Here is a 27,175-nt window from a genome sequence, read left to right on the forward strand (position 1 = left end):
GATGTCTTTGGTCCAAGATGCGAAATGCTGACTGTGAGTGATGATAGCGCAGCTGCTGCATTTGACTGGATTTCTGGTCGTGAAGTGCAATGGAGCATCACGGAGAAAAATGTAGGCTTTGTCTGGGGTCAGACAGAAAGGGGTCTACCTGGGCTCCTCCACACCTTGGGCACGTGCTGCTGGAAGCCATAGTTGTTGACCTATAACATGGGGTTGGTAATATCCACCTGCAGGGTCTGTCGAGAAGGTTGGAAAGCACATAGAAAAAGTCCTGGCAGGTAGTGCTCACTCTGTGCTTACCTAGTAGCTGCTTTATGCAGGACCAGTTCTTCACCTCTTCCTCCTTGCTCTCCTCCAGTCTGGGCCAAGGCAGAGTCAGAGAAAGACATGACGTCGGTTGACCCAGACTTGGGGGAAACAAATCTATAGATTGTTGCCTCTTCGGGGTTACCATCAGGCCAAACGTCAGGCTGGTCTCAGTCCGCCATGTTTTATTGTCACTGCAGTTCAGAGCTGGGACCAGCCAAAGTGGGGCTGCTGAGTACCTCTTCTCCCAGGAGACTCACCACCACCACACACCCAAGAATACAGACCCCACTGTGCCTGATCCAGCTCCTCCAAATGGCAGGTTCCTTTCCTCCCCACAGCTCTTTCTGCCTCCTAACGCTTGATGACGGTGAATGGTACTATTTCATATTTTTATGGTAACATTAAACTATGCTCACAGATCCCACGTCTGATTAGTTGGCTGCTTCCTTGGCATTATGGTCTGCTTACTATTTTAAAAGAGCAGAAATATGCATTCATGGAATGCTGTAAGATTAGGGAGCTATGTCCAGCACATTTATCGGACTTGGGCGGAGCATGGAAGCCACAAAGCTGAGCAAAGTGACTCGTAGATGGGGTGACAGGATCAGGGTTCAAACAGGTCTCAGTGGGCTGGATTCTGGGCCAAAACCAACAAGAGGAAATTCTGTAATGATTAAGGTTAAGTCTTGCGTGAGTAAAACCGGGAGAGATCTGGCTCTAGTGTCATTCTTTTGAAAAAGACATTATTTTGAAGAACTACAATCGCTTACCCTTATTGAGACATTCTCTTATTACATTTATTGAGATCCTTTGTTATTTGCTTTGTATGTGTTGTTTTATTTAAATCCTGTTAGGGTAAAGATTATCATCTCCGTTTTATAGATGAGTTTTAGAAAAGTTAAGAAACTTATGCAGAGCCACACAGCTTTTAACCAATATGTGATGCTGCTTCCTAATGAGAGCCAATAAATGGTGTGACTGAAACAGGAAGGAAGGAGGGAAGGAAGGAGGAAGAAAAGGAGGGAAGGAGAGAGGGAGGGAGGGAAGGGAAGAGGGAAGGAGGGAAGGAAAGAGGGAGGGAGGGAGGGAAGGAAGGGGGAGAAGAAGAAAACTTTGATTTCATCAAAAGAAACCTGGATCAGAGGTGCAATGTGTGGTCTATGTTATTCTCAGATACAATGTTATATTCTGGACACTACATTTTAAGATTAAAAACATGCGAACTTAAGTGTGTGCAGAGACAGACAACATGTGTAAAAGAGCTGGGACAATTGAAGGCAGCAGATCGTCCGAGAAAGGTTCTTCTGTCGAAGAGTATGGAGATTCACCGTCCACCGCTCTCAAAGGGTGTCGCTTCCAGGCAAGCGGGTTCTTTTGCAGTAGAGGGAAGAACACACAACATAAATGTTCAGAACTGACCCTGGTGGCGCTTTATTCTGCTCCAATGGAGGTCTTTTCTGAATGTTTGTGTTGTCATCATGCTGCTGGCTGCAGAGGGAAAAGATGAGAACTGGATAGAAATCTGGGATGTTATTGCTACTCTTTTTTTTAAAATTTTTATTTTTTTAAAGATTGGCACCTGAGCTAACATATGTTGCCAATCTTCTTCCTTTTTTTTCTTCTTCTCCCCAAAGCCCACCAGTACATAGCTGTATATTCTAGTTGTAGGTTCTTCTAGTTGTGGCATGTGGGATGCCGCCTCAGCATGGCCTGATGAGCGATGCCATGTCCGTGCCCAGGATCTGAACGGGCGAGACCCTGGGAGCGCACAAACTCAACCACTCGGCCACGGGGCCAGCCCCTATTGCTACTCTTTGAATAAAGAAGAATACATGAGAAAGACACGGGGACCGGCTTGTAGGAGATGGCATTGGGGTTTCAAAGCAAAATCCAACCATCTCCATGGCCAAGAAGAGGAGAAAACTGGAGCGCCCTCTTGAGATGTCATTTTTCTCTCTGTTTTCTTAGGGGAAAAATATCCTAACTGATCCCAACCAGAGAAACCAAATGCTTGTGTTTATAACATGCCTATTTTAGTTATTTTAGAATCAAGATTCTTTTTTGTTTTTTTGTAAGGAAAGGTGGAGAAGTTATGGAAAGAAACCTGACTCTAACTATAAACTGAACAGATGGGATAGTGGGAATAAAAACAAATTAAAATAATATTGCAAAGAACTCTCAACTTTCATTTTAAAATATATATGATGATGTTTTTCAACTTTTCACATTCAGCCTATCAGTATATCAAGTGACAAAATGAAAAATCAATTTCAGCTGTGTATATTTTAAACGTTTACCTAAATGATTTGGACTTACCAACCTAGAAGTCCAGATGAATGTATTAAACTGCTTATTGTATTTTTTATGAATTAAAACTTTATTTTATATTATGGTATGGACAGGACACAGTTATATCTGGTGACGTTTACTGTAGAAAATTGAACCGAACAGTGGTCTAATTAGAACAGTAAATAGTATGGGTTTAATTAGCCATTATTCTTGATGACAGATTTGATCAGTTGCCAGATATTTATCCTTTCCTTTCTCTTGACTGTTCCTGAAATATTGCCTCCAGGAGGGTTGCTTACTGGGCTATAAATAGGGAGCTTGGCAGGAAGCCATGAAACCCACTGGCCAGTGAGACCTGGGTGAAAATTATTGGAAAAACCCCTCCTTGCTTCCAGTCATTATTTCTTCATTTCACTTTTGAAGGTCCTTTCTACAGATCTCTCTCTTAATTTAATTTCTTTTGGTTGCATGAGGTAACTTGGCCTAAGGGCTTAAGGAAACCTGTGCAATATCTAGTTCAGTCACATGGTGCCGTTTATTAGTATGTCAGGGTTTCCTTCATAAACCCTGCCATTCCCCACTTAGAACCTACCTATTAAGTTCTGTCTGACTTGACTTTTCTGTGCGTCCACGGGAGGTGGTTTTTGTTTGCTTGCTTGTTTTTAATGAAATCATGAAAGTTTTGGCTTGAAAAACAAACTTTACAAAATGCAGAGAAACAAAAACAAGAGAAGTTAAAATTGTGTGGTATCCCCACCCAGAGGGCGGCCCCGCTAACATTTTAATGAGCCGCGCCCGCCTCTCCATCCACAGCCGCGTTGTTCACCTGCAGTAAAAACGGTGGAGGCTGATACTGTTCCCTAAGGATTGCCTTCCACCCCAAAGATATTTTTTTTTTAATTTTTTTAATTTTTTTATTTTTTCCTTTTTCTCCCCAAAGCACCCCCGGTACATAGTTGTATATTCTTCGTTGTGGGTCCTTCTAGTTGTGGTATGTGGGACGCTGCCTCAGCGTGGTTTGATGAGCAGTGTCAAGTCGGCGCCCAGGATTCGAACCAACTAAACACTGGGCCGCCTGCAGCGGAGCGCGCGAACTTAACCACGCGGCCACAGGGCCAGTCCCCACCCCAAAGATATTTTTTAAAAAAGAAGTTTCAAAAGCCATAAAAGTTCAGATAAAACTAACATCCATTCACAGCACCAACTGGCTTCATTGAGTTTGACTTTTTGTCATATTTGCTTCAGATCTTTCATGGGGATGGGCATTCCATTGGCATCCCATTGTGTCTTTCCCCGACAATGCTCACTCCTGCTCCCACATCCTCCATTCTTAGAGGCAGCTCGGTGTGTTTTCACCCAGCTCCTATGTTTGTACATTTTTGTGTATATATTCATATACCTACATCTTTATCTATAGGCAAAGAGACACAAATGCCAAGTGTGTTTTTATTTTAATGTAACCAAATCTATCAGTCTTTTCCTTTATAGTTTCTATCTTCACATATCCAGGACAGTCTTTCCTGTATCAAGTCGATATGACTATTAATCTATAATTTTTCTGGTATTTTATGGTTTTAGTATTTTAATATAAATTTCTACTATATCTGGAATTCATTTTGGTGTATTTTGTGAAGAAGTTATCTGTGACTTTTTCTTTTAATCACTCATCACATTGACTTGTGGTCCTATACTACGTCCTTCTACTTGAGTCGTTTCTGGACTCTTCTTTTTAAAAATTTAATAGCTCTGACTGCTATTGCTGTGCCAATTCTATACTCTTTTAATTGAGGCAATTTCCCTTGCATTTCCCTTCTTTGACAGATTTTTTTCCTTGGCTTGTGTAGACATTTACTCCACCAGATGAACTTTAGAATCATTTCCTTAGGTTCCAAAAAGGTTCCCTTTGGGATTTTGATTGGAGTTGCTATAAATTTATAGATTAATTTGGAGAGAATAGCATTTTACAGTGTTGAGTCTACTCAATTAGGACTATGATATGTTTCTTCATTGATTCAAGTCTACTTTAGGCCCCTTAATAAAGTTTTGTAACTTTATTTAAGTAATACACATCATTTTTTAAAAGTCTGAATCTACAGCTATTTATACATTTTTAACTTAAATCTCCCCCCTTCTCTTTTCTCTGGAGTATCCTGAGGTGAGTCAGTGGTGACAAGTTCAGAAGACAAATTAAACCAAACTATATTCATAATTGACCCTTCCCTATTTTCTTGGACCCCTAAATCTTTACTTGCTTCGTTTTCTTGGAATGGAGCTTCTCTCAGAAGGCTCCCCAAATCCTCATGCAAAAAAGGTTTCCTTGGAGGTAGCACCTATGGGTCTGACAGAAGGGAAGTCAGAATTTCAGGGGTGAGAACTTTTTAGGTGCAAGCTGGGCCTCTGCTATGTAAGTTAAAAAACATCATAATCATCATCGTCAAAACATTGTTGATATTTAGACAATTGATTTAAATTTCAGAATGATAAAATTTCCGGTTTAAAATTGAGCTTAGAAGCCATCTGTACAAAACCTTCGAAAGACGGAAAGCGACTCCTACGCCGCCAGTTTCCACGTAAACCTATGTTCCAGAGTAAGACACTGGAAAAACTGGGGAAGCTTTGGGATATTTCTACCACGTTTTCTATAACTTATTGTGTTTTTTTAACGTTCTAGACCTCCAGAAACACTCGTTCAGAGGAAGAGAAAGATGGCAATTGGGATGCCTGGGGAGACTGGAGCGACTGCTCCCGGACGTGCGGGGGCGGAGCGTCATACTCTCTGCGGAGATGTCTGACTGGGAGGTGAGTGGTGGCTGCACCTGCTCTTTCTTGTGGGATGTCAGTGCCTTTGGGTGGGCGGGGAGGAGACCCAGCTTGCCTCCTGGCCTTGGAACGTACTGTGATGGGGGTGTAACATCTGCTGTGTCTAAATGTTAGTCAACCCGAGGTTCTCATATTTAAATAGAAACGGTCCCATTTTCATGAGCATGGGCCACACTCCATCCAAGTAAGGCTCCCGACTCATAGAAGCTGGGGCCTGGGCTCGGAGTGAGGGAAGGCCTGGCATGTTAGGTCACTGGCCCAAAGTTCTCAAGACTTGGGGTAAGAGGGCAAGTCTTCTGGGTTCTGCCCTTGAGTTGTAATTTTCATTCCTTTCTTGTTCACTTTCTCTGAGCAACCCATTGAGTGAGAAGGTAATGCAAGGGCCGGCCTGGTGGCTTAGTGGTTAAGTTTGCGTGCGCCACTTTGGCGTCCCGGGATTCACAGATTCAGATCTTGGGTGCAGACCTACACACCCTTTGTCAGGCCATGCTGTGGTGGCGTCCTGCATACAAAATAGAGGAAGACTGGCACAGATGTTAGCTTAGGAACAATCTTCCCCAAGCAAAAAGAGGAAGATTGGCAATAGTTGTTAGCTCAGGGCCAATCTTCCTCACACACACAAAAAAAGGTAATGCAAGTTCTGTTTTCATACCTGAGATATGTTTATATTAAATACCATTTGTTGAAATGCAAGATCAGCTTCTTAAAAAATAACACAAGCTTGAAATAAGCCCACATTCATCACGACAATTTTGAGACAGTCTGAGGTAATTCTTCACAGGGCAGTTTAAATGCTAGCCAAGGATTTCACTTCTGCTCTCAGGTAAGACAGAGCCCCAGGTTGATGGAACGCGATATGCTGGTCCCGGACAAAAGAAGACTCCAGGATTATGACAGCCATTTTCAGATTTGGGGTGTTGTCAGCTGAAAGAGTGAATTGACTTTCTGGAATGGCGTCAAGATGTAGAACAGAAACACAGAGGGAACGTTTTTTGGCCCAAGTTTGGATTTCATAGAGGTTTCTGTTTTATGACACATTAAACAGTGACCAAGCATGTCCTCTAGTTCCTTAGGACAGAGCAGAGCAAGGCAGAGCAGGGCAGCTGAGAGAGTGTAAACGTGGCCTTTGAGAAGGCGGGCCCTTGGTCCAGGCCAGGAGGGCCTGGGAAGGTGGCTGGAGACACTGTTGGTATCGTTACCCCAGGGTGAGATCTGATCAGAGCACTGAACACTGAGTAAATGGGTGCAGGACCGCATCCAGGGACTGATGTTGCAAAGATAATGTGGTTCTCACCCCCAGCTGTCACCCCGGCAGGGAATGAAGGCCTTTTCTCTGTTTGGCTTGGGCAGCGTGGAAGGATGGTACAATGTTGTGTTGCACTGGGTGAGGCCTGCAGTAGGAGGGCCTCACTCTGGTGGGCAAGGGTGCAGGAGGGGCTTCTTATGTGAGGGATAAGTTCTTTCCTACTGCTGGTGAGTCAGTTGAGGGAGTCTCCAGGTGGAAGCTGGAGTGGGGAAGCTGCGACATTGGCACTTCTCCGTGGCCTCTACATCTGAAGAGTCTAAATGATTTGCAATTAAAGGCAGGGTTTGGGTGGGAAAGGCGTGGGTTTGTGTTTGTCTTTTTTTAAGTAGTATGTACTTGTATTTGTTAAAACGAATTAGAGGGGATATATCAAGGACATAAATGACCACTTTTATCCTATTGTCATACAACCCAAATGCTTACGTACTTATTGGTTATTTTGTTACTTTTTAAGATTTCTGTGATTTTTACCTGGAATATAATTTTGCCAAGTGACCTTCCTCAGTGTGTGAGTGAATTTACATCTCCTCTTTCCATACTGGGGTCAGCTGCTCGTGAAAAGGCTTCGGGTAAGAAAAGGCAGCTGATTAGCTACTTCTGTCTTTCCTGCACCCACTGCGGTTGGGAGATTTGGGGCCGAGGGGAGGCACAGTGGGAGGAGAGTTCTGCCTTGCCTGTAGCGAGCAGGGACTGGTGCTCTCTGGATTGGGTGTTCAGAGCCGGCTCCTTCTGTTGTGAGCGCTTCGATGGATGTTTCTGAGACACTAGCTCCCCTTCTCTCTCCAATCCCTTGGGATCTCTTGCCTGCATTTCCCTTGAGCCATGCTAGTCACCATCCTTTGTCTTGGTAATGCTGTGCTTTCCTCAGCTCTTGGACAGCAAGGCATACTCCCAGCTTCTCCCCGTCATGCCTCCTCACTCCTCGGTGGCCGTCTTGGTGGGTTCCTAAGACAACCCCATTCTGGCTCTCTTGCATCTGGTTCACCGGAAACCTGCGTGTGACCTTTGCTAAACAAACTCTTGACGAGGCGTTCGGGGAGTTAATACAGCCACACCTGCTCTGCCTACACAGGTCACTGCAGCTGTCGCTCAGCCCTGAAATTTCTCAGGTGTGAATTGGACACCAGCCAACTGCAGGAGACACACGTTGAACTCTTCAAGTGGTGTCCCCAAGATTTCTTCCTCTTGACTTGGTGTTAGCACATTGGAGCCCTCATCCCTTCTCTTTCTTGGTGGGGCAGAATAAGAGTTGGGATCATAGCTTAGATTTCTTAAGGAAATCTTCAGAAATCCTTCCACTATCTACATCTCCAGCTCCAGACCTTTGTTATACCTCCATGTGTGTAAGGAGTTTAACAATTGTGAATTAAATTGACACAGAGCCTGCCCTCATGGTTCTTATGGTCTAGGAGGACAAACAATAAACAAGCATGTGATCAAATTATACATCATTAAAAATTGTGTCAAGGGGAGAGAGATCCCTTATCTGGGAAGTCCTCTGTGCTGAGGGTCTGTGCTGAGACCTGATTGCTGAGAGGACGTCAGTTATGTGAAAGGGGAGGGCTATGGCACATAAAACTCAGGTAGTGGGAGCAGCATACGTAGAGGTGCTGGAGTAGGAAATGAAAAGGCGCTTCGACGCCTGGAGAACAGTGGACAAAGGGAAAAGGCAGAATGGGCCGATGCTGAAGAAGAAGGGAGATTGTAGGCCAAGGTACAGAATCTGGTTCTCAGACTTCTAGTTTCAAGTACTAGTAAACTTCAAAAGAAACTGTATTTGGAACTGACACAGGTTGTCAATTTTTTATTTGGTCAAATGAGGACAAAAATAAAAACAAAACTCAACAATGGTCTACCATCACAGGCTTTTCAATAAAAGAATTACCCTCAGATTCTTTTCATTTTAATATCAAAAAGTAGGACATGATCGTAGATTAAAAGCCCTACCTTTAAATTGAATTCATTTAGCTTTATACAAATCCACTGTTTGCCCTTATTTGTCTCAGTTCACTTTGGGCTAATTAAAAACTATGACAGATATTGACAGTCCAACGATGGGAAATTGGGAACGAGAGCAGAAAAGGGACTTTATCAGAGCCCTGTTTTTCATCTGGGCTTTCACCAGTTCTTAAGCAGTAAGAGGCAGAGGAGTCAAACAGAAAGCAGCTGCTGACAGGCTGAGAAGCGAAGCAGATTGATAGGCAGTCTCATTGTCCTGGGACACAAAATCGGGGGCTCAAAGCCCTGGTAAACACCTCGGTGACCAGTTAGCATCCCTAAAGGACTGTCCCCTAGGAGAGAGGGAGAATCAGCTTTCAATGGACCAGGTATTCCTAAGACTGAAACCGAGTCTTGAGTTAGCTCAACCCTAATTCGACAATAAAATCTGTTGCCATTCCAACTACCTCCAGGAAGTTTTTTTTAAAAAGATGGTGTTTAAAAAAAGACCCTGGAGGAAGTTGACATCCACTAGAGGTTATACAAGCTTTGATGGATCATGCACGTAATTCAATAAAACATTACCAGTCTTATTGTGAGACAGGGCCAAGAGAAAAAAGCAGACGATAGAAACGGGTACTATAGTTATTAGACCTGTGTGTTACGAAACACTCAACAAAACAAAATCCCCGTAATAAATATGTTCACAAAAATAGACAAAATACAGGATTTCACCAGAGAACTGGAATCCATAAAATAGAATGAAATGGAAACTTGAGAAGAGAAATATATGCTGTCTAAAATTATACACTAAATAGATGGCCTTAATAGCTGATTAGAAATAGCGGAAGAGAGTGTATGTTTGTAGAAATGTCCAGGCTAAAATTATGGAGGGGGGAAAATATGGAAAATAGAATAAGGAATGTATGGAACAAGGTGAAGAGGTCCAAAACATGTAATTGGAGTCCTAAAAGGAAAAGAGAGAGAGAATAGGGTAGAAGCACTATTTGAAGAGATAGTAACCAAAAGTTTTCCAAAGTTGTTGATATAAAGATATTAAGCCACAAATTCAAGAAACTCTGCAAACCCTAAACAGAATAAATATGCATAAACACGTGGAAGAAAATCTTAAAAGGAGCCAGGGAAATAAGACACATTCCCTTCAAAGGAGCAAAATTAAGGTTGACTGCTAACTTCTCATTAGAAGATAATGAGATCACCTGTTGAACATCTTGAAAGAAAATGACTGTTACAAGAGAATTCTTTTCCTAGCAAAAGTATCCTTCAAATGTGAGGGTGAAATAAAAATATTTTCAGACAAACAAAAATTGAGAGAATTCTTTACCTTCTGGCTTGTGCTAAAAGAAGTGCCAAAGGGAGTTCTTTAGGTAGAAGGAAAATGATCCCATGTAGAGGATGGAAATGCGGGAAGAAATGAAGAGCAATTGAGAACATAAATATAAATGCATATTAACTGTTTAAAGCAATAATAGTAATGTTTTGGGAGCTGGCCCTGTCACCAAGTGGTTAAGTTTATGTGCTCTGCCGGCTTGGATCCTAGGCATGGACCTACACACTGCTTGTCAGGCCATGCTGTGGCAGCATCCCACATAGAACTAGAATGATCTAGAGCTAGGATATACAACTATATACTGGGGCTTGGGGAGAAAAAAAAAAAAGAGGAAGATTGGCAACAGATGTTAGCTCAGGGCCAATCTTCCTCACCAAAAAAAAAGCATTAAAAAAAACACAAAAATAACAATAGTAATTTTTTGTGGGGTTTAAATATATGTAGAATTTTAAAAAACAGGGAAACCATGACATAAAATTTGAGAAGAGAGTAAATAGAGTTAAAGTGTTCTAATGTCTTTGGATTGCCCAGAAAATTGTAAAAATAACAAATTTGTATTCAATGCTTCAAAGTCAAGGATGCATGTTATAACTTCTAGGCTTACCATTAAAAGCATAATGAAAGAATTATATAATTAACCAACTATCATAGAGAAAAATAGAATATTGATAAAGTATTTGATTGGTTCCAAAGAACTCAAGAAAGGAAAGAAAAAAGAACATAGAGCGAGTGTGACAAATAGAAAACAACTGTTAAGATGGTAGATTTGAACCCCCCAGTATATCAGCTTTTACATTAAATGTAAATGGGCTAAGTATTCCAGTTAAAAGATAAATGTTGTTGGCCTGTAAAACAAAAATTAGGTGCTGCTTACTAGAGACAACCCTTAAATATAAGGACACTGAAAGGCTGAAAATAAAAGCATTGAAAAAAACCATAATACGTGACACTAATTAAAAGAAAATTGTTGAAGCTGTACTAATATCAGACAAGGTAGAAACTAAGGAAAGAAGTATTATCAGGAATAAAGAGGGCTCATGAAAATACAGTATATCAAAACTTGGAGGAAGTACCTATATCCATCTTTATAGGGAAGTTTATAGCCCCACATGCATCTATTAGAAAAGAACTGGCTGAAAACAATCAATGGTCTAATCTTGCATTTAAGAAATAAGAGCAAATTTAGAAAATCTGCATATATGTATACATGTGTACATATGTATGTGTGTTTATCTGCAAGTCCTCCTACTCCTTATTAATTGAAGGGAGCTCCTGTACTCCGTGGGAGAAGTGCCCTCCTTCCATCTGGGTGAGAGTCACTGCTTTAGATCCATCGCAGCTTGGTGTCAGTATGGAGAGTGAACAGGAAGCTGCAGTCGAAGGCATGTGTGGGAACAATGCCTTTCTGCAAATGTTTCTTTTCCTATGATTTTTGTGGCTTTCCTTTATTTGGAGATCGTCTCTGAAGTCCCCATGCTTCACGTTACCCTCCAGAATACCCCAGTCCACCTAGGCATTGAATGTTGCACAGGGACGCCCCCATCCAGTGGGATCTTTCGTGCCTCCACGTGTTTGTCTTATTCTAGCCACCCCTTTGCCACTGATGGCCAGGAATTCTGGCTGCATCACCTGTCACATTAATTTAGTGGTATTGATGCATTCTCTTGTGGATCTCATCCACTTCATTCACAGGCAGCCTTCTTTTTTGTGTACAGTGAATAGTATATTTGCGTACTCTCCTTTAATTCAGTCTTGCTTGCACCATATATTGAAGTTTCTGGCTTATGTCTAGCCTCTGTGAATTTCCCGACACGATGTAGAGATGTTAACTTATTAATGTTCTTTTTTGGTGATTTCACTGTGCATTTGTAAGGGGAAGGAGTTCAGAATATGTGCTCACATTACCATCTCTATTTAAAATCTTTCTTTCATGTTTTCTTTTCTGAAATTTTACCTCTGGCAATTTGGAAATTATATATATGTATATCCTGTTTTTATTTTACTGGTAATTGAATTTAAGGTGTTTGAAAACCCTATTTTCATAATTGCTTTATGACTCAATCTAACTCTAATAAACCACCACTATTTGAGCTTTTGCTATTTCTTAGACAATGCCAATAATAAAATAGTTTCTTTTGATTTCTCTCTATGTAAGCTGACAAATATTTTATGCATTTCTTTTTCTCTCCCACTTCTTGGGTTTTGTTATTATAATTTGGGATTTTATACTCAGTTTATCGGCATGGTTTTTCCCCTTTATATCTTTTCTTTCATACTCCTATTTCAAGCCATTGTTGAAACTTAATTGTGCACGTGTGCATTCATTACTTCGTGCTCATTGTCAGTCTTGTCAGTTCTTCATTTTGAATCATCGCTTTGTTGGCAGAGACATGCTTTGAGCTGTGCTTCTGGAATTTTAATGTGCATATGAATCACCTAGGGATCTTGTTAAAATATAAACTTTGATTCAGTGAGTCTGGAGTGGGGCCCAGGTGCTTTCATTTCTAACAGATTCCCAGGTGATGTCAATGCTGCTTGTCAGTGGACCACACTTCACGCAGCAAGGCTTGATAGCGTTTTTTAATTTCAGGAAAAAGTTGTGACTCTTATACTTTATGAGTCCTTACATATCTGAAAATGTCTTTCTCTTGCCTTCACATGTAAACAGTGAATGGCTTATTTGGGTATAAAATTCCTGAGTCACAGCTGTACCCTCTCAGGACTCAGAAGTTTTTTCCATAGAGTTTGGTATACAGTGTTGCTCATAGACCTCTCGGGCCAGCTTGATTTTTGTCCTTCTTTTGTAGATATCCTATTTGTTCTGGCTACCTATAGAAGTCTTTATTTTTCCCTTAAGTCAAGAGTTTTACAAGGTGGTGTCTAGCTGTCAGTCTCTTTTTATTTATTTTTCCCTGGCACCTGGTGGCCTCTTTTGTTGTATAGATTTAGATCTCTTTTTATTGTGGGAAAACTTTTCTTCTATTATATCATTCACTGTTGGTTATTGCCCCTTTGTTCTGGCCTCTTCTCCATGAACACCAGTTATTTCTGTCTGTCTGCCACTTTTACTATGTCCTTTTTAATCACTTGCATCTCTTTTTTTCTTTTCCTGTGTATTTGAGAGTGATTTTCAAGATCCTTGCCACTTGAGTTTTTTTTTTCTGATCTGTTGACTTCTAAGGAAGTTTTAAAATGCTGCTGTGGCATATTTGTTACCTTGCATTCTTTCCTTCCCTTTAAACCTGGCTTTTTTGTGTGTCTATTGTTTTAATCGTCTACATCCTATATATGCTTTTGTGTCTTTTATTAGTGTGATATCAGGCTAATTCTTATTCTTCAAGGTCATCTCGTTTAGGAAGCTACCTTGACACCTCTGTCTAACTATGATATTCCCCTTTTGTGTTTCCTATTGTTGGCAAAATAGCACTGCTTTTAGGAAAGGGACAATGTCTTCACCACTCCAAGATCTAACAGTATCTCGCGTGTGATTAGGATCCAAACAATGAGAATTGACAGAGTAGATAAGTGAATGTGTGTTCCCTGTCACCTCACATATTTTGTCAATGCTCTTCCTTCTTCTCAAAGCATCCTTTTCTCCTTTTTCTGGTTGATACATAGTTGAATTTGAAACTCCTTTGAATCCCCATTTCTTCCTTTAAGCTTTTGTTGGCAGTTCCTCTCCTTTACAAGGTCAGGTGCAATGCTTCTGTGTTTCCTTAGAATCTTGTGAATACTTTTATCAGAGTTCTATTTCAATGTGTTTTTTTGTGTTTCTATTTCCACAATTCAAACAAAACTTTAAGTGGTGTAGATGGTGTCTTTTATCTCTTTATCTTGTGTCCACCGTTATTACTGACACATAGTGGAAATTTAGTAAATTTTGTTCTATAAATAAATAGATAAATGAATTAATAAATTCTAGGGTTGATTCAAGAAAAGCCTGCTTGACTATAGTATGGGTCTGTGGGATAGGTAACGAGGGATAATTTTGTGAACAGTATTGAAAACTATATTGGGGAATACAGACTTTTTGCAGTGAGATTTTTTAAAAGATTTTATTTTATTTATTTATGTTTTCCGTACAGGTACATGTATATAGTTTAAAGAGCCAAATAGCTCAGCAAAGCGTGGGGTGAAAACAACAGTTTCTTTATCTCCTTCCTCCCATTTTCTCGTTCCCCGGGGGCAGCTGCTATTAACTCTTTGCTCTGATTCTCTTTAGGTTTATTCTAAATTTCTAAATGACATGCTGTATTGCAACTTCCTGACTGCTCAGTTCGAGGCCTTATCTATTAGCTTCACACTTTGGAAGATGAGGATTTAGCAATATTTCACACCTCTTGGTCCCTGTGTGCATGTGCACACACACACCTATTCTCTCTCTCTCTCTCACTTCCAGTTCCTCATTCCAGGGTTACATGTAACTTTGTCTAGACCGATACTCAGTGTTTAAATTGTTGTCACTATGTCTTTATACTATTCACTATACCTGAGTCATGTGATCTACTGTAATTATTTTTCCTTTCCTGAGTATTTTTTTCTTTTCTCTCGAGTCAACAGTTGCCTTGTCTTCTGCTGGCTTGTTTTCTTAGTTTCCTACATGTTTATCACTAATTCAGAGAAATTACTCTAATTTTCACTCACTTTTCTAATTTTCATTCTCCTTCATATTCTTTTAGACTTCTCTTCTGGAGAATTCTTACTGGCCTTCAGCTGAATCGCTTGCTCTCCAGCTGGGAACTCAGGGGCCTCTTGGAATCTCATCTTTCTGTCCTCCTGTCTGTCGTTTCTCTCTCTCCTGTGTTAGATCCGCTTCCTCATCACCTCTCTTCCTTTTTCTTAATTACCTTCTCATTTTTATGGAATACATTCCTGGATATCTGAGAATGTCTTTATTTTACCCTCAAAGTTAAATGATGACTTTCTAGGTATGAAATTATATAGAAATTATTTTCCCTCAAAACTTGAAGGCACTGCTCCACCATCTTCTAATAAAAAGCAATGTATTAAGAAACCTGAAGGCATTCTGACTTCCTAATCTTTTTTTCTCCTCTCTGAAGCATGGTGCTCCCGGTGTTCTAAAATCTCATAATGCTCTGTCTCGGTTTGGGTCTGTTTTCATCCATTTGTTGGACACAGAGCAGACCCTTTCAGTATGAATACTTATTCCTTTTGGTCTTGAATTATTTCTTTGATGATTTCTTCTCTTCGTTTTTCTCTATTCTCTTTTGTTGAAACTCCTATTATTCAGATATTGGACTTCCTATTTTCCTCTCTTTGTCCATTTGCCCTACTTTCTAAGAGATTTACTTAACTTATTTTCCAACTCTCTTACTAGGTATTTTATATGTCTTTCTTTCCCTCTCTCTTTATTTTTTTCTGAGATTTTTTTTTGTTCCTTAAATGTATTTTTAAATCGCATTCTGTCCCTGATTCCCAGGTACGGTATCTTTTGTTTGTTTGTCTCTGAGGATATGAATAGACTTTTTTAGGGGGAGTTTTCTTCCTCTTGTATAGTCTCAGTTCCTTCCAAAGTACTGTTTTCTGGTTTTTGTTTGTTTGTTTGTCTTTGTCACTGCATTTCACATTAAAGCCTTTTCTAAGATTTCTGGTGATCCTTATTTGTTTTTTCATATTGAAGGAAAAAAGTCTGCACTTAATTGTAGGGAGATGTGGCTGATCGGTCTCTGTGCCTGATGGTGTCTGTAGATATTTCATTTTGAGCTGCTCTGATTTCTCAGACAGGGACCTTCTGATTTCAATATTCTAGGACAGAAAGCTGGGGTCTCAGCATTAAATACATGCATTTTTATTTAATCCCTGTTTTTAATATGGTACCTATGCCCTTAATTGTACCCAGTTATTTGTCAGTCCAGCGACTTTCTGTTTTACCCTCTTTAGACAATAACACAGTATTTTGCCAAAGTAAAGAAGGAGACTCCAAATCTTGGAGTCTTACTGCTTCTTAAACAGACTTACAACCAGTTGATGCCACTTTCACAAGTGTCTGATGTGCCACTTCTGGAGCCTTTTGTAAGTTCTGTAGAGCAAATTGAGTTACTTCCAGGAAGGCCTCATAGCTGTCTTGGGACCTACCTTTCTTCGGTCTATGAAGTCCAAAGATATCCTTAGTATGAAGTAGGTAAGTAGTTCCATAACTATGATGGAAATTGAATTTATAATAAAAAAAGTCTTTTTACTCCTAAACAATCTCCAGGCCCAGACTGTATCACTGGCAAATTCTACCAAGCTTTTAATAAAGGATTTACACCAATTCCACACAATCTCTTCCAGAAAATAAAAGAGGAAGGAACACTTCCCAATTCATTTTATGAATCTAGTGTTACTCTGATACCAAAAAACAGACAAAGACTATATAAAAAAACCCAAAACTACAGACAATATCCCACATGAGTGTAGTAGATATAAAAATTGTCAACAAAATACTATGAAATAGTATTAAAAAATGTATGAGAAGAATTATACACCATGACCAAGTAGGGTTGATTTCAGGGATGTAAGGCTGGTTCAATATTTGAAAATCAATCAATGTAATTCAGCCAGTTAATAAACTAAAGAAGAAAAAAATCATAGGATCCTATCAATTGATGCAGAGAAAGCATTTGACAAAGTCAGCACCAATTCGTGATAAGGAATGATCAGAAAAATAGGAATAGAGGGGAATGTCCTCAATTTGATAAAGAATATCTAAAAACTTACAGTTAACATTTTGTGTTGTACTTAAAGTTGAAAGACTGAAAACTTTCCCCCTAAGATCAGGAAAGGGGGAATCTCTTATTCCACATAGTGCAATAAGACAAGAAAATAAAATAAAATATGTACAGATCAAAAAGAAGAAATGAAACTGACCTTATTTGCAGATGACATTTTTGTCTATGTAGAAAATCTCAAGGAATCTACAAAATAACTCCCAGAACTAAAAATGAGTTTGACAAGGTCACAGGATGCAAAATAAACATTCAAAAATCTATTTTATTTCTTTAATAGCAATGAATGTGTAGAGTAAAATTAAAAATCATTTACAAAATCATTTACAGTCACTCAAAAAGATTAAATGTTTAGGTGTAAATCTAACGGAACATATACATGAACACAGCAACGTGCTGATGGAAGAGATAAAGATCTAAGTAAGTGGAGAGGCTGTGTTTATGCATTGGAAGACTTAGAGTAGTAAAGACATAAGTTCTCCCAAATTGACTTAGAGGTTTAACCTGTTTTCACTCAAAATTCCAGCAACTTTTTTTGTAGATATAAACAAAATTATTCTAAGATTTATATGGAAAGGCACAATTCCTAAAATAGCTAAAACTATTTGGGACAAAGAAAACCAAAACAGTAAAGTAGGAGGAATCAGTCTATGTGATCTCAAGACTTATTATATAGCTGCGGTAATCGATACTGTGATATTGGAAGAAGGATAAGCGCATTGATCAATGGGAGAAACTGTTTGCAAACCATGTATCTGCAAAGGCCTGGTATCCATATTAAGAACTCTTAAAAATCAACAATTAAAAAACAAACCACCCAGTTAGAAATGAACAAAAGATATGAACAGATATTTCACCAAAGAGGATACATATAAAATAAGTGCATGAAAATATGCTTAATATCACTAGCTATTAGGAAAATGCAAATTAAACCCACAATGGGATATCATTACATATCTATCAAAATAGCTAAAAAAAAAAAAAAATAGTGACAACACGAAATGCTGGCAAGGATGCAGAGAAACAATCACTTCTGCGTTGGTGGTGGGAATGTAAAGTAGTATAGCCACTCTGGAAAACAGTTAAGCAGTTTCTTAAAAAAAATAAACATACAACTACCGTACAATGCAGCAGTTGTACTCCTGGGCATTTATCCCAGAGAAATGAAGGCTTGAGTTCACATGAAAAACTGTGCATGAATGTTTATAGCAGCTTTACTCATAATATCCAAAAGATGGGAACAGCCCAGATGCCTTCAGTGAGTGAATAGTTAAAAAAACTATAGTACATCCATGCTGTGGAATGCATACTACACAGCAGTTAAAAAAAATTAACCACAGATATATACAAGGACCTGGTTGAATCTCCAGAGAATTATGCTGAGGTAAAAAGCAAAAACAAAATACAAACAAACAAAAAAACCCCATTGTCCAAAGGTTACATGCTATATGATTCCATTTATATGATGTTCTTGAAATGACAAAAATTATAGAAATGGAAAACAGATTAATAATTGACAGATATTAAGGAGGAGGTGAGAGTGGGAAGAAACAAGGTACAGCTATAAAAGGCAACTTGAAGGGATCCTAGGGTGATAGAAATTTTCTGTATTTTGACTGTATTAATGTTAGTATCCTGGTTGTGTTTTTGTACTATAGTTTTACAAGATGCTCCCATTGAGAGAAACAGGATACGTGGGATCTCTTTTCATTATTTCTTACAAGTGCATGTGATTTACAGTTATTTTAAAAGAGTCAATTCAATTTAAAAAACACCTAGAAATGCCAGATGAAATAGGACAGAAATCTTTTTAAAAGTCAAGCTGAATGAAGAGATAGTCCATGTTCATGGATAGGAAGACAATATTGTTAAGATGTCAGTACCTCCCAACTTGATCTATAGAATCAATGCAATCCCAATCAAAATCCCAGCAAGTTATTTTGTGGCTATCGGAAAACTGATGCTGAAGTTTATATAGAGAGGGAAAATATCTAGAACAGCCAATACAATACTGAAGGAGAAGAACAAAGTTGGAAGACTAATGCTGCCTGACTTCAAGACTTAGTAAAAAGCTGCAGTAATCAAGACAATGTGGTATTGGTGAAAGAATGGGCAAATAAATTAATGGAACAGAATAGAGAGCCCAGAAATAGACCTCCATAAATATAGTCAAATGATCTTTGACGAAGGAGCAAAGACAATACAATGGCGTAAAGGCTGTCTTTTCAACAAATAATGCTGGAACAACTGGACATCCATATGCAAAAAAAAGAATCTAGACACAGACCTTATATATATGTATACACCCTTCATAAAAAATAACTCAAAATAGATCACAGGCCTAAGTATAAAACACAAACCTATAAAACTGCTAAAAGATAACATAGGAGAAAACCTGGATGACCTTGGGCATGGCAGTGACTTTTTAAGTAGAACGTCACACACAGGCACGATCCATGAAAGAAATAATTGATAAACTGGACTTCATTAAAACTAAAAACTTCTGCTCTGCAGAAAACAGTGTCGAGAGAATGAGAAGACCAGCCACAGCCTGGGAGAAAATAAATTCAAAAGACACATCTAATAAAAGACTGTTATCCAAAATATACAAAAAACTCTTAAAGCTCAACAATGAGAAAACAACTCGATTAAAAAATGGGCCAAAGACCTTAACAGACACTTCACCAAACAAGATATATAAATGGCAAATAAGCATTTGAGAAGATGCTCCACATCATATGTCATCAGGAAACTAAAACAACAATGTGATACTACTACACAGCTATTAGAATGGCCAAAATCTGGATCACTGGCAACACCAAATGCTGGTGAGGATGTGGAACAACAGGAACTCATACATTGCTGGTGGGAATGCAAAATGGTATGGCCACTTTGGAAGACAGTTGGGCAGTTTCTTACAAAACTAAACATACTCTTACCATATGATCCAGCATTTGTGCTCCTTGATATTTACCCAAAGGATCTGAAAACTTATGTCCACGTGAAAACCTGCACCCGGATGTTTATAGAGGCTTCATTCATAACTGCAAAAACTTGGAAGTAACCAAGGTGTCCTTCATTAGGTGAATAGATAAAGAAACTGTGGTACGTCCAGACAATGGAATATTATTTAGTGCTAAAAAGAAAAGAGCTATCAAGCCATGAAAAGACATGGAGGAATCTTAAATGCATATTACGGAGTGAAAGAAGCCAATCTGAAAAGGCTACACACTGTATTATTCCAACTGTATGACATTCTGGAAAAGTCAAACTATGGGGACAGTAAAAGGATCAATGAGAGGGATAAGTAGGCAGAGCACAGAGGATTTTCAAAGCAGTGAGAATACTCTGTATGATACCATAATTATGGATGTATGTCATTATACGTTTATCCAAACCCATAGAATGTACAATACCAAGAGTGAGCCCTAATATAAACTGTGGACTTTGGCTGATTATGATGTGTCAATGTAGCTTCATCAGTTGTAGCAAATGTACCATCTAGTGGGGCATGTTGATAATGGGGGAAGCTATGCATATGTGGGGGCAGGGGATATATGGGAAATCTCTGCATTTTCCCTTCAATTATGCGGTGAACCTAAAACTTCTCTGAAAAAGTAAAGTCTTAATATATGTATGTATAAAAAAAGTAAAGCTGAACCTACAAGAAATTAAAGGAAACCACAGAACCAAAAACAAAGAGGAAACTGAAGGCCAGCTCAGTAAGTGCATACTGATTCTCTGCCTACCCCAGGGATGGAGATGGGATTTTCTGGTCTCTAGAACTCAGGCTGTTGAGTTTTAATTCCTTCATAATCACAAGATGTCAAGTCTTGAGTGTATGTGAGGCACAGCATGGGAACTCCAACCCTGAGATAAAGGAAGAACCATTAGTTCCATATATGTACTAAACAGATGGAATAGAGAAGAAAATACCAGCATAGGGAATTTAAATATCTTGATCTCAACACTGAAGGGAAAAAATGTCCACTTTGGAACAATGGACCTGTTCTCCTGAGAGTTTGAGGTGCGTGTGTATTGATCTATATAGCTTGTATATATTGAGTTGAATTTATATATCCTATGTGATTGTGGGAGCTTTGAGGTAAGAAATTAATATGAAAAGTGGTCTTGTAACCTGCAATAACCCTGAGGTTACTGGTAGTGGTAAAAGATAGAGAGATGTGGGTCACCAAGCCAGGCTGTATAGGATTCCTAATCCTATCAGTACAGCCCTGCTTACGATAAACTCGTAATCCTAAAATACGTAATACATAAGGAAGTATTTGCCATGAGTAAGCACCAGCAGGCACAGTACTGAAGATTTAAGGGAGAAAAGTCATACAGTTATCTAAGTCGATGCAAAAATGCATTTGATAAAATGAACACTTACTCATAGCTGGAAAGAAAAATCTTAGCAAACTAGGAATAGAGGTGTACACTCTCTTAATCCACAGTAGATATCATCCTTCATAGTAAAATGTTACTGCATTTTCTTTAGCATTAGGTCTGAGATAAGAATGCCTGCTCTGATTATTTATATTCATAATTGTACTTGAGGTCATGCTTAGTGCAATAAGGCAAGAAAACATATGAAATACGAAGATTAGAAAGGAAGAAACAGAACTCTCATTATTCAGAGACTACCTGATTGTTTAGATAGAATATCCAAGAGTATCTATACATAAAATAATAGGACTAATAAAAGAGTTCATTAAGGTTATTGGAAACAAAACTAATGCACAAATAACAACTGTATTCTTACACAGTAGGAAAAGTTAATAAGAAAGCAAAATTTCAAAAAGATACTATTTATGCTACTAACAAAATATAAGATACCTTGTAATAAATTCAATAAAAGATGTACAAGACTTTTATGAACTATTTAAAAGCTCACCTAAATAGAGAGATATAATATGTTCATAAATATGAAGTCTCAAAATCATAAAAATGCCAATTTCCCCTAACCTAATCTTTAAGCGTAATTCCAATTCTAAGAATCATGTGGAAGTACAAAGATAATGAAAACAATTTAGAGAAGAAAAAAAATGGGAGACTTGCCCAGATGCTAATTTTTTAAAATTTAACTACAATAGTAGCATGGGCACAAATAGACCAGGATAGCAAAACGGAGAGTCAAGAATCAGAAACATGCATGTATGGGAATTTGATATATATTGAAGGCGGCACTAAAAATTTGTGGAGAAAGGGTGGATATTCGATACATGGGGCTCAGATATGATTATTGATATCCAAAGGAAAAATATTAGAAAATGCCAATCTATATGAAGAATACATTCTCGGGGGGATTAAAGTCTACTTATGAAAAGCAAATGATGAAAATATTTAGAAGAAAACATAGGGGAATGTCTTTGTGATCTTCACTAAGATACAAAGAGTGTAAGTTCCAAGGGAAAATATGGTTACATTCAAGCACACTAAGAAAACACTTGATATGTATCATAAAAATATACTATCAACCCAAAGAAAAGATGAGAGTGGGAGACTCTGGACGTAAAGGATTAGTATCTGAACTATTTAAGTAACTTCTACATATCAATAAAACAAAAGCAAGAGCAAGCTAGTAGAACAATGGACAAAGGCCATGAACAGGAAATTCACAGAAGGGGAAGCTGCCTGGTCAAAGTAAATGGAAATGTTAACCTCACTAATGGAACATGCCGAAGAATGCAAAGTGAGGTATTTCGTATTCTTCAGACTGGGAAAAATTGAAAAGTTTTAAAATGTCAAATATTGACTTAGACGTGTAAAAGCAAGACCCTTCCTGCGTGACTAGTAGGGGTGAAAATTGGTTTTCCCACTTTAGAGGGCTATTTGCCAATATCTAGTGACAGCGAAGCTGTGGATGCCCACCACGGGACAGTCCTACTTGGGTTTATATGCCAGAGACACGTGTGCAGATGTGCCTAAGGAGATAGTACAAGATTGCTCATTGCAGAACAGACCTAAATCTCCATAAAATTTCAGGAAAATTGATCAATAGAAAATAAAAAGAATCGACAAATTGGGGCTGGCCCGGTTGTGTAGTGGTTAAGTTTGGACACTCCACGTCAGCGGAGTTCAGCTCCTGGGTGTGTACCTACACACTACTCATCAAGACAGACTGTGGCAGCATCCCACATAAATATAGAAGAAGACTGGCACAGATGTAAGCTCAGGGCCAATCTTCCTCACCAAAAAAAAAGGAATCGATAGATAAATTGTGGTATGTTTATAAATTGGATTACTCTAGAACCATAAAAATGAATGAATTAAAGTTGCATCTGTCAACATAGATATTCTTGAAAACATAGTGTTGAGACAAAAAAATCAAGCTGTGGCAGGTTATGCACACTATGGTACCATTTCCTTAGTTACCTCTGGAGCGTGGGGCAAGTGAGGGGGCGAATAGGATTGAGGCCGTTTGGCAGGGAGCTTCCACCGTATTTGTAACAATACATTTCTTAAAACTCCAAACTTTTAAGAAATGATGAAGCTTACTGATGTGTCCATGAGTTTATATCATTCTCCTTTCTTTTTGGTGGACTTAACACATTTCATAATAAAATAACTATAGAAACACAAAAACAATTCTATCCTAAATATTGCTACTATATGTTGAGTCTCCATTCCTGAAGTAGTACTTAACTTTTTCATTTTTTTTTTAGGGCTTACATAGTGTGTTTTAGTCTCTGTATGTACCAATCTTAACCTGTATTCTGAAATTTGCTCTGAGGCCTGAGAATGCCCAAGTTTGCTCACTCTCTGAGCTCATCTAATTTGATCAAATATCTGAGGCTAGAAAAGATCCTAAACCAAATATTAAAAAGTAAAGGAGACAACAGTATGTTCTGTGGTATTTACAGTAAGATAAGTGTATGTCCTTTTTCCGGCTTGGTTCCTGGCATGGGGCCAGGCTTGTGGCACACCCACTCATTCCTCTTCTCTGATGACAAACAGGGGCAGTAACATCATTTCTCTGCATACAAATTAAATCAGATTAATTCAAAAGAAGGGCGGCAGGTTTGTTAATAATTCATTTATTCCTGCTCCCCACCTTTTTGGCAGCCCCAAACCTTACCTACCCACTCCCATATTAAGAAATTTCACTGTAATTTTGGAAGTACTCTGAGATTCTTAAGAAGGAAACCTACTTCCCTTGGAAAGCTGATCGAGTCTCTTTATCCTCAAACAGCTTTAGAGACTTATTAAATCTTCATAAATATTGAGTTCTCGTGGTCGATTTTTCTTGGAAGAGGAATATGGAGGTGGTTACATATAAAACCAAATAAAAAGCTATCCCAAAGCTTTAGAAACCATTTCAGTGCTTTCTCATTTTATCAGTGAGCTCCTTTATATTCATGATTTAGAGAAGGGGACGGATGTAGCTATTTTGCTCATTTATTTCTTTGTGGATAAAGCTATTTCAGACTTTGATTACATTTAAATGCACAGTCAGTTCTTTTGCCCTGCAAACCATACGCCAGCCAGAATGTCTCTTTCTCCTGCAGAAATTTGTAACTTAATATTCTAGTCAAGTGCCAACCATGGGAAACACAGGTTTAAGCTAACTACTATTTTTAAAAATTAATATATTTTTATTCTTCAAAACACATGCTTCTCAGTTTTTAAGACACTAGTATTTGAGTCAATATATCATCAAATGAATGTAATAAATTATAGTGCTATAAACTCCAGGGAAATTTTATTAATGTTTCTAACGTATCCTCGTGTGGAATCAACATATGTTTTTTATATATTCACAAATTTATGGCTTCAAAAATCTTCAGTTTCAGGGTGTTACGAATGTTGTAATGGATAGAAAATACATAATTGTGAAATGATGTTCTTGAATTTTCATATACTCCTGATAACCATTAGCTCTTGCATATAATAATTAGAATGAAATTAAAAACTTGAAAGTAATATTTCTGTAGCTGAGTTGCTTTGAGCCAAAGGAATCATTTCCAGAATAAGCTGGCAGGTTCTTGCTTGGGGAATTAGGACTCTAGTGTCCTTAACCTTAAAATAACTTGCATTTCAGTTTATGCCTGTTTCATAAAGTGGTCATTCATTTTCATACTAAATTGTAACCAAAGCATGCCACATCAATAGAGGCCAGTCAGTGGGTTTAGTGCGTTGTTAGGTTGGACAAAGTGAAGCAGAATGATGAAAATCTCGGCCAGATGGTTGGGTTAAAAAACCTTCCTACTGACTTGTTAAGGGAATTGAGAGAGAATCTCCCCCATCTTTATATCCACCTCCTGGTACCTAGTAGGTTCACCATCAGAGCTTCTTGGAGAAGCAATGAGTCCAAATGATACTTTATATTTTTGAGCATTCATGAAATAAAATGTTCTGTTTTCCGTATAACTTTCTGCAGCTGTAGTGGAATTTGAAATGCAGATATACTTACATTTTCGGTTTAGATTTTCAGGCTCAACACTCAAGATGCAAGTTACTGCCTCCTGGATACGAGGCTTGCCATTAGGACACAGCAGATGGCAGTGGGGTGTAGACCCCAACTATATGGTCTACACAGCAGGCCTGAAACACAGCCATAAGCTTCCTTCGACTGATATGTTCTCTCCTTTTTAGTTTAAATTTTTTTTTTTACAAAAATAGTTTTATTTCTTATTTAAATAGCAAAAATGAAACGATTACTAAAAATGCATCTGAAAAATTATTTCTGAAGTTTGAAGACACTTTTAAAGAAAATGTCATTCTTTGTAAGTTTCAAGAGTTTTCGTATTCCAGTATTTAGATCAATTCAAATACTTTCTTAAACTGTGTCTCTGTAATTTGCCTGCCCCCTTGAAATTAAAATCAAAGCTTTTTAGGTTTATAAGTCAGAATGATACAAAAAGCTTTCGGTTATCGCTTCCCTAATCTATTACCTGCTTTCCTCAACTGGGGCTTTTCCAAAATAAGCAGAGTATTTTAAATTACCCTTTCACTTTTTCTGTGATTTATTTTCTTCTTTCATCCACACATATAAAGCACAATGAAATAAGTCATGTAAGTAAATGGCCTTATCTGCTGGCGTAGCTGTTGTTTCCCAGGAGGGTGGAATCTTTTCCCTTTCAGCGAGAGAGACTTCTTCACCCTAATATGCTTTTCCCACCAGCCTCCCAGTTTGGTGCTTCTTGAATGCTTAAAATTTGATGTAGCCTCATGAAGAGTTTAATATTAAATTTCGAAGTCGTGTACCTCTGACAAGTGACAAAGATGGAAATAGACAGTGTTACAAAATACTAAGACTGGGTCAACCCATTGCAGTAATCTGGGAAGATGTCCTAATCCTCAAGTCGAGAGAATTATATTAAAAAGGGCAACTAATTGAACACCTTGTCTGTTTTCAAGTTCAGAAATTTAACTACCATTCAGGTAGTGCTTTTGGAGGCAGCTCTAATGCTGTTCTTTTCACTCCAAAACTTCTTTCTCCCACGTGCCTTCTAAATCCCATTGGGATTGCACCTCCCAGAAAACAAAGAGATGAGGAGACTAGGGCTACGCTGCAGTTGGAACAGAGAGCGAGGTTAGGGTGGGATGAGATGTAAATGGAGAAGGCTGAGTTTGAGAAGGATTGCAAAGAAAGAAAAAGGGAAAAGCAGTCTCAAAAAATATGTCAGACAATAAAAAACACAATAATCATTACGTAAAAAGAAACTCAGTCATGTGGAGGAGTAACTGTAGGAGATTTCTTGGAAGCGTAAGAGAAGCTCAAAGAAATGAGATGTATATAAGAGAACATCATAGATAGATCAATAGGGAAATAATAGGAGCAGAGAGAGGGAACCCTAACTTAAGAATTACAGGCGTTCTTGGAACAAGAGCGGTAATCAAAATCGTAATCTGAGAATAATCTGCAGCACTGCAAATAAAAACCTTAAGTATTCCAATCAAAAGAGCTCACCATTTTTGGTCAAAATCAGTAAAAGTAAACGCACAACTGGATATATTTTGACTACAATTTTTACTTCAAATACTAACAAAACAAAACGAAAAAGTCTAAGCTTCCAGACATGTACAAAAGAATGAAAATCAGACTTCTCCTCTGCAAGTCTAAGTGTCAAAAGTCAATGAAGCGTGCCCACAGTTTTGCGGAAAAAGCATCATGGAAACAGCAATGTATCTTGCTGCATTGCCTTTCCTATGTGAAGCACAAAGGTGAATAATATGCCATCCATATACTCTTCTTAGAAAAACAGCCAATCAAGTAATACCCACCAGGAGTTAAAAACTCATACATGGAAAAGTCATATTATGAAAGGACTGGCATTTGTTATCCACTTCTTGAGACGTATTCCAGATATGAACAAAAATGAAAGTATAGAGATGTTTAGCAAAGCTTTATTATATTATATAAAAAGCAGCATACTCAGCAACCCCACTTCTTAGTTTTTACCCAAGAGAAATGAAAAGCTACGTTCA

General features: G+C 38.4%; 1 protein-coding gene across 1 annotated transcript in view; it reads left to right on the forward strand.

Annotated features, from left to right (window-relative positions):
- The window catches only part of ADAMTSL3 (ADAMTS like 3), a 312,372-nt gene that overhangs the window by 86,348 nt on the left and 198,849 nt on the right, over positions 1–27,175 (forward strand). Inside the window, exon 4 of the mRNA XM_046655289.1 lies at positions 5,270–5,397. Within this exon, the coding sequence (XP_046511245.1) occupies positions 5,270–5,397 (128 nt within the window). The remainder of the gene's footprint in view (positions 1–5,269; positions 5,398–27,175) is intronic.

This window comes from Equus quagga, chromosome 2 (assembly GCF_021613505.1).
Source record: "Equus quagga isolate Etosha38 chromosome 2, UCLA_HA_Equagga_1.0, whole genome shotgun sequence".
Lineage (NCBI taxonomy): Eukaryota > Metazoa > Chordata > Mammalia > Perissodactyla > Equidae > Equus > Equus quagga.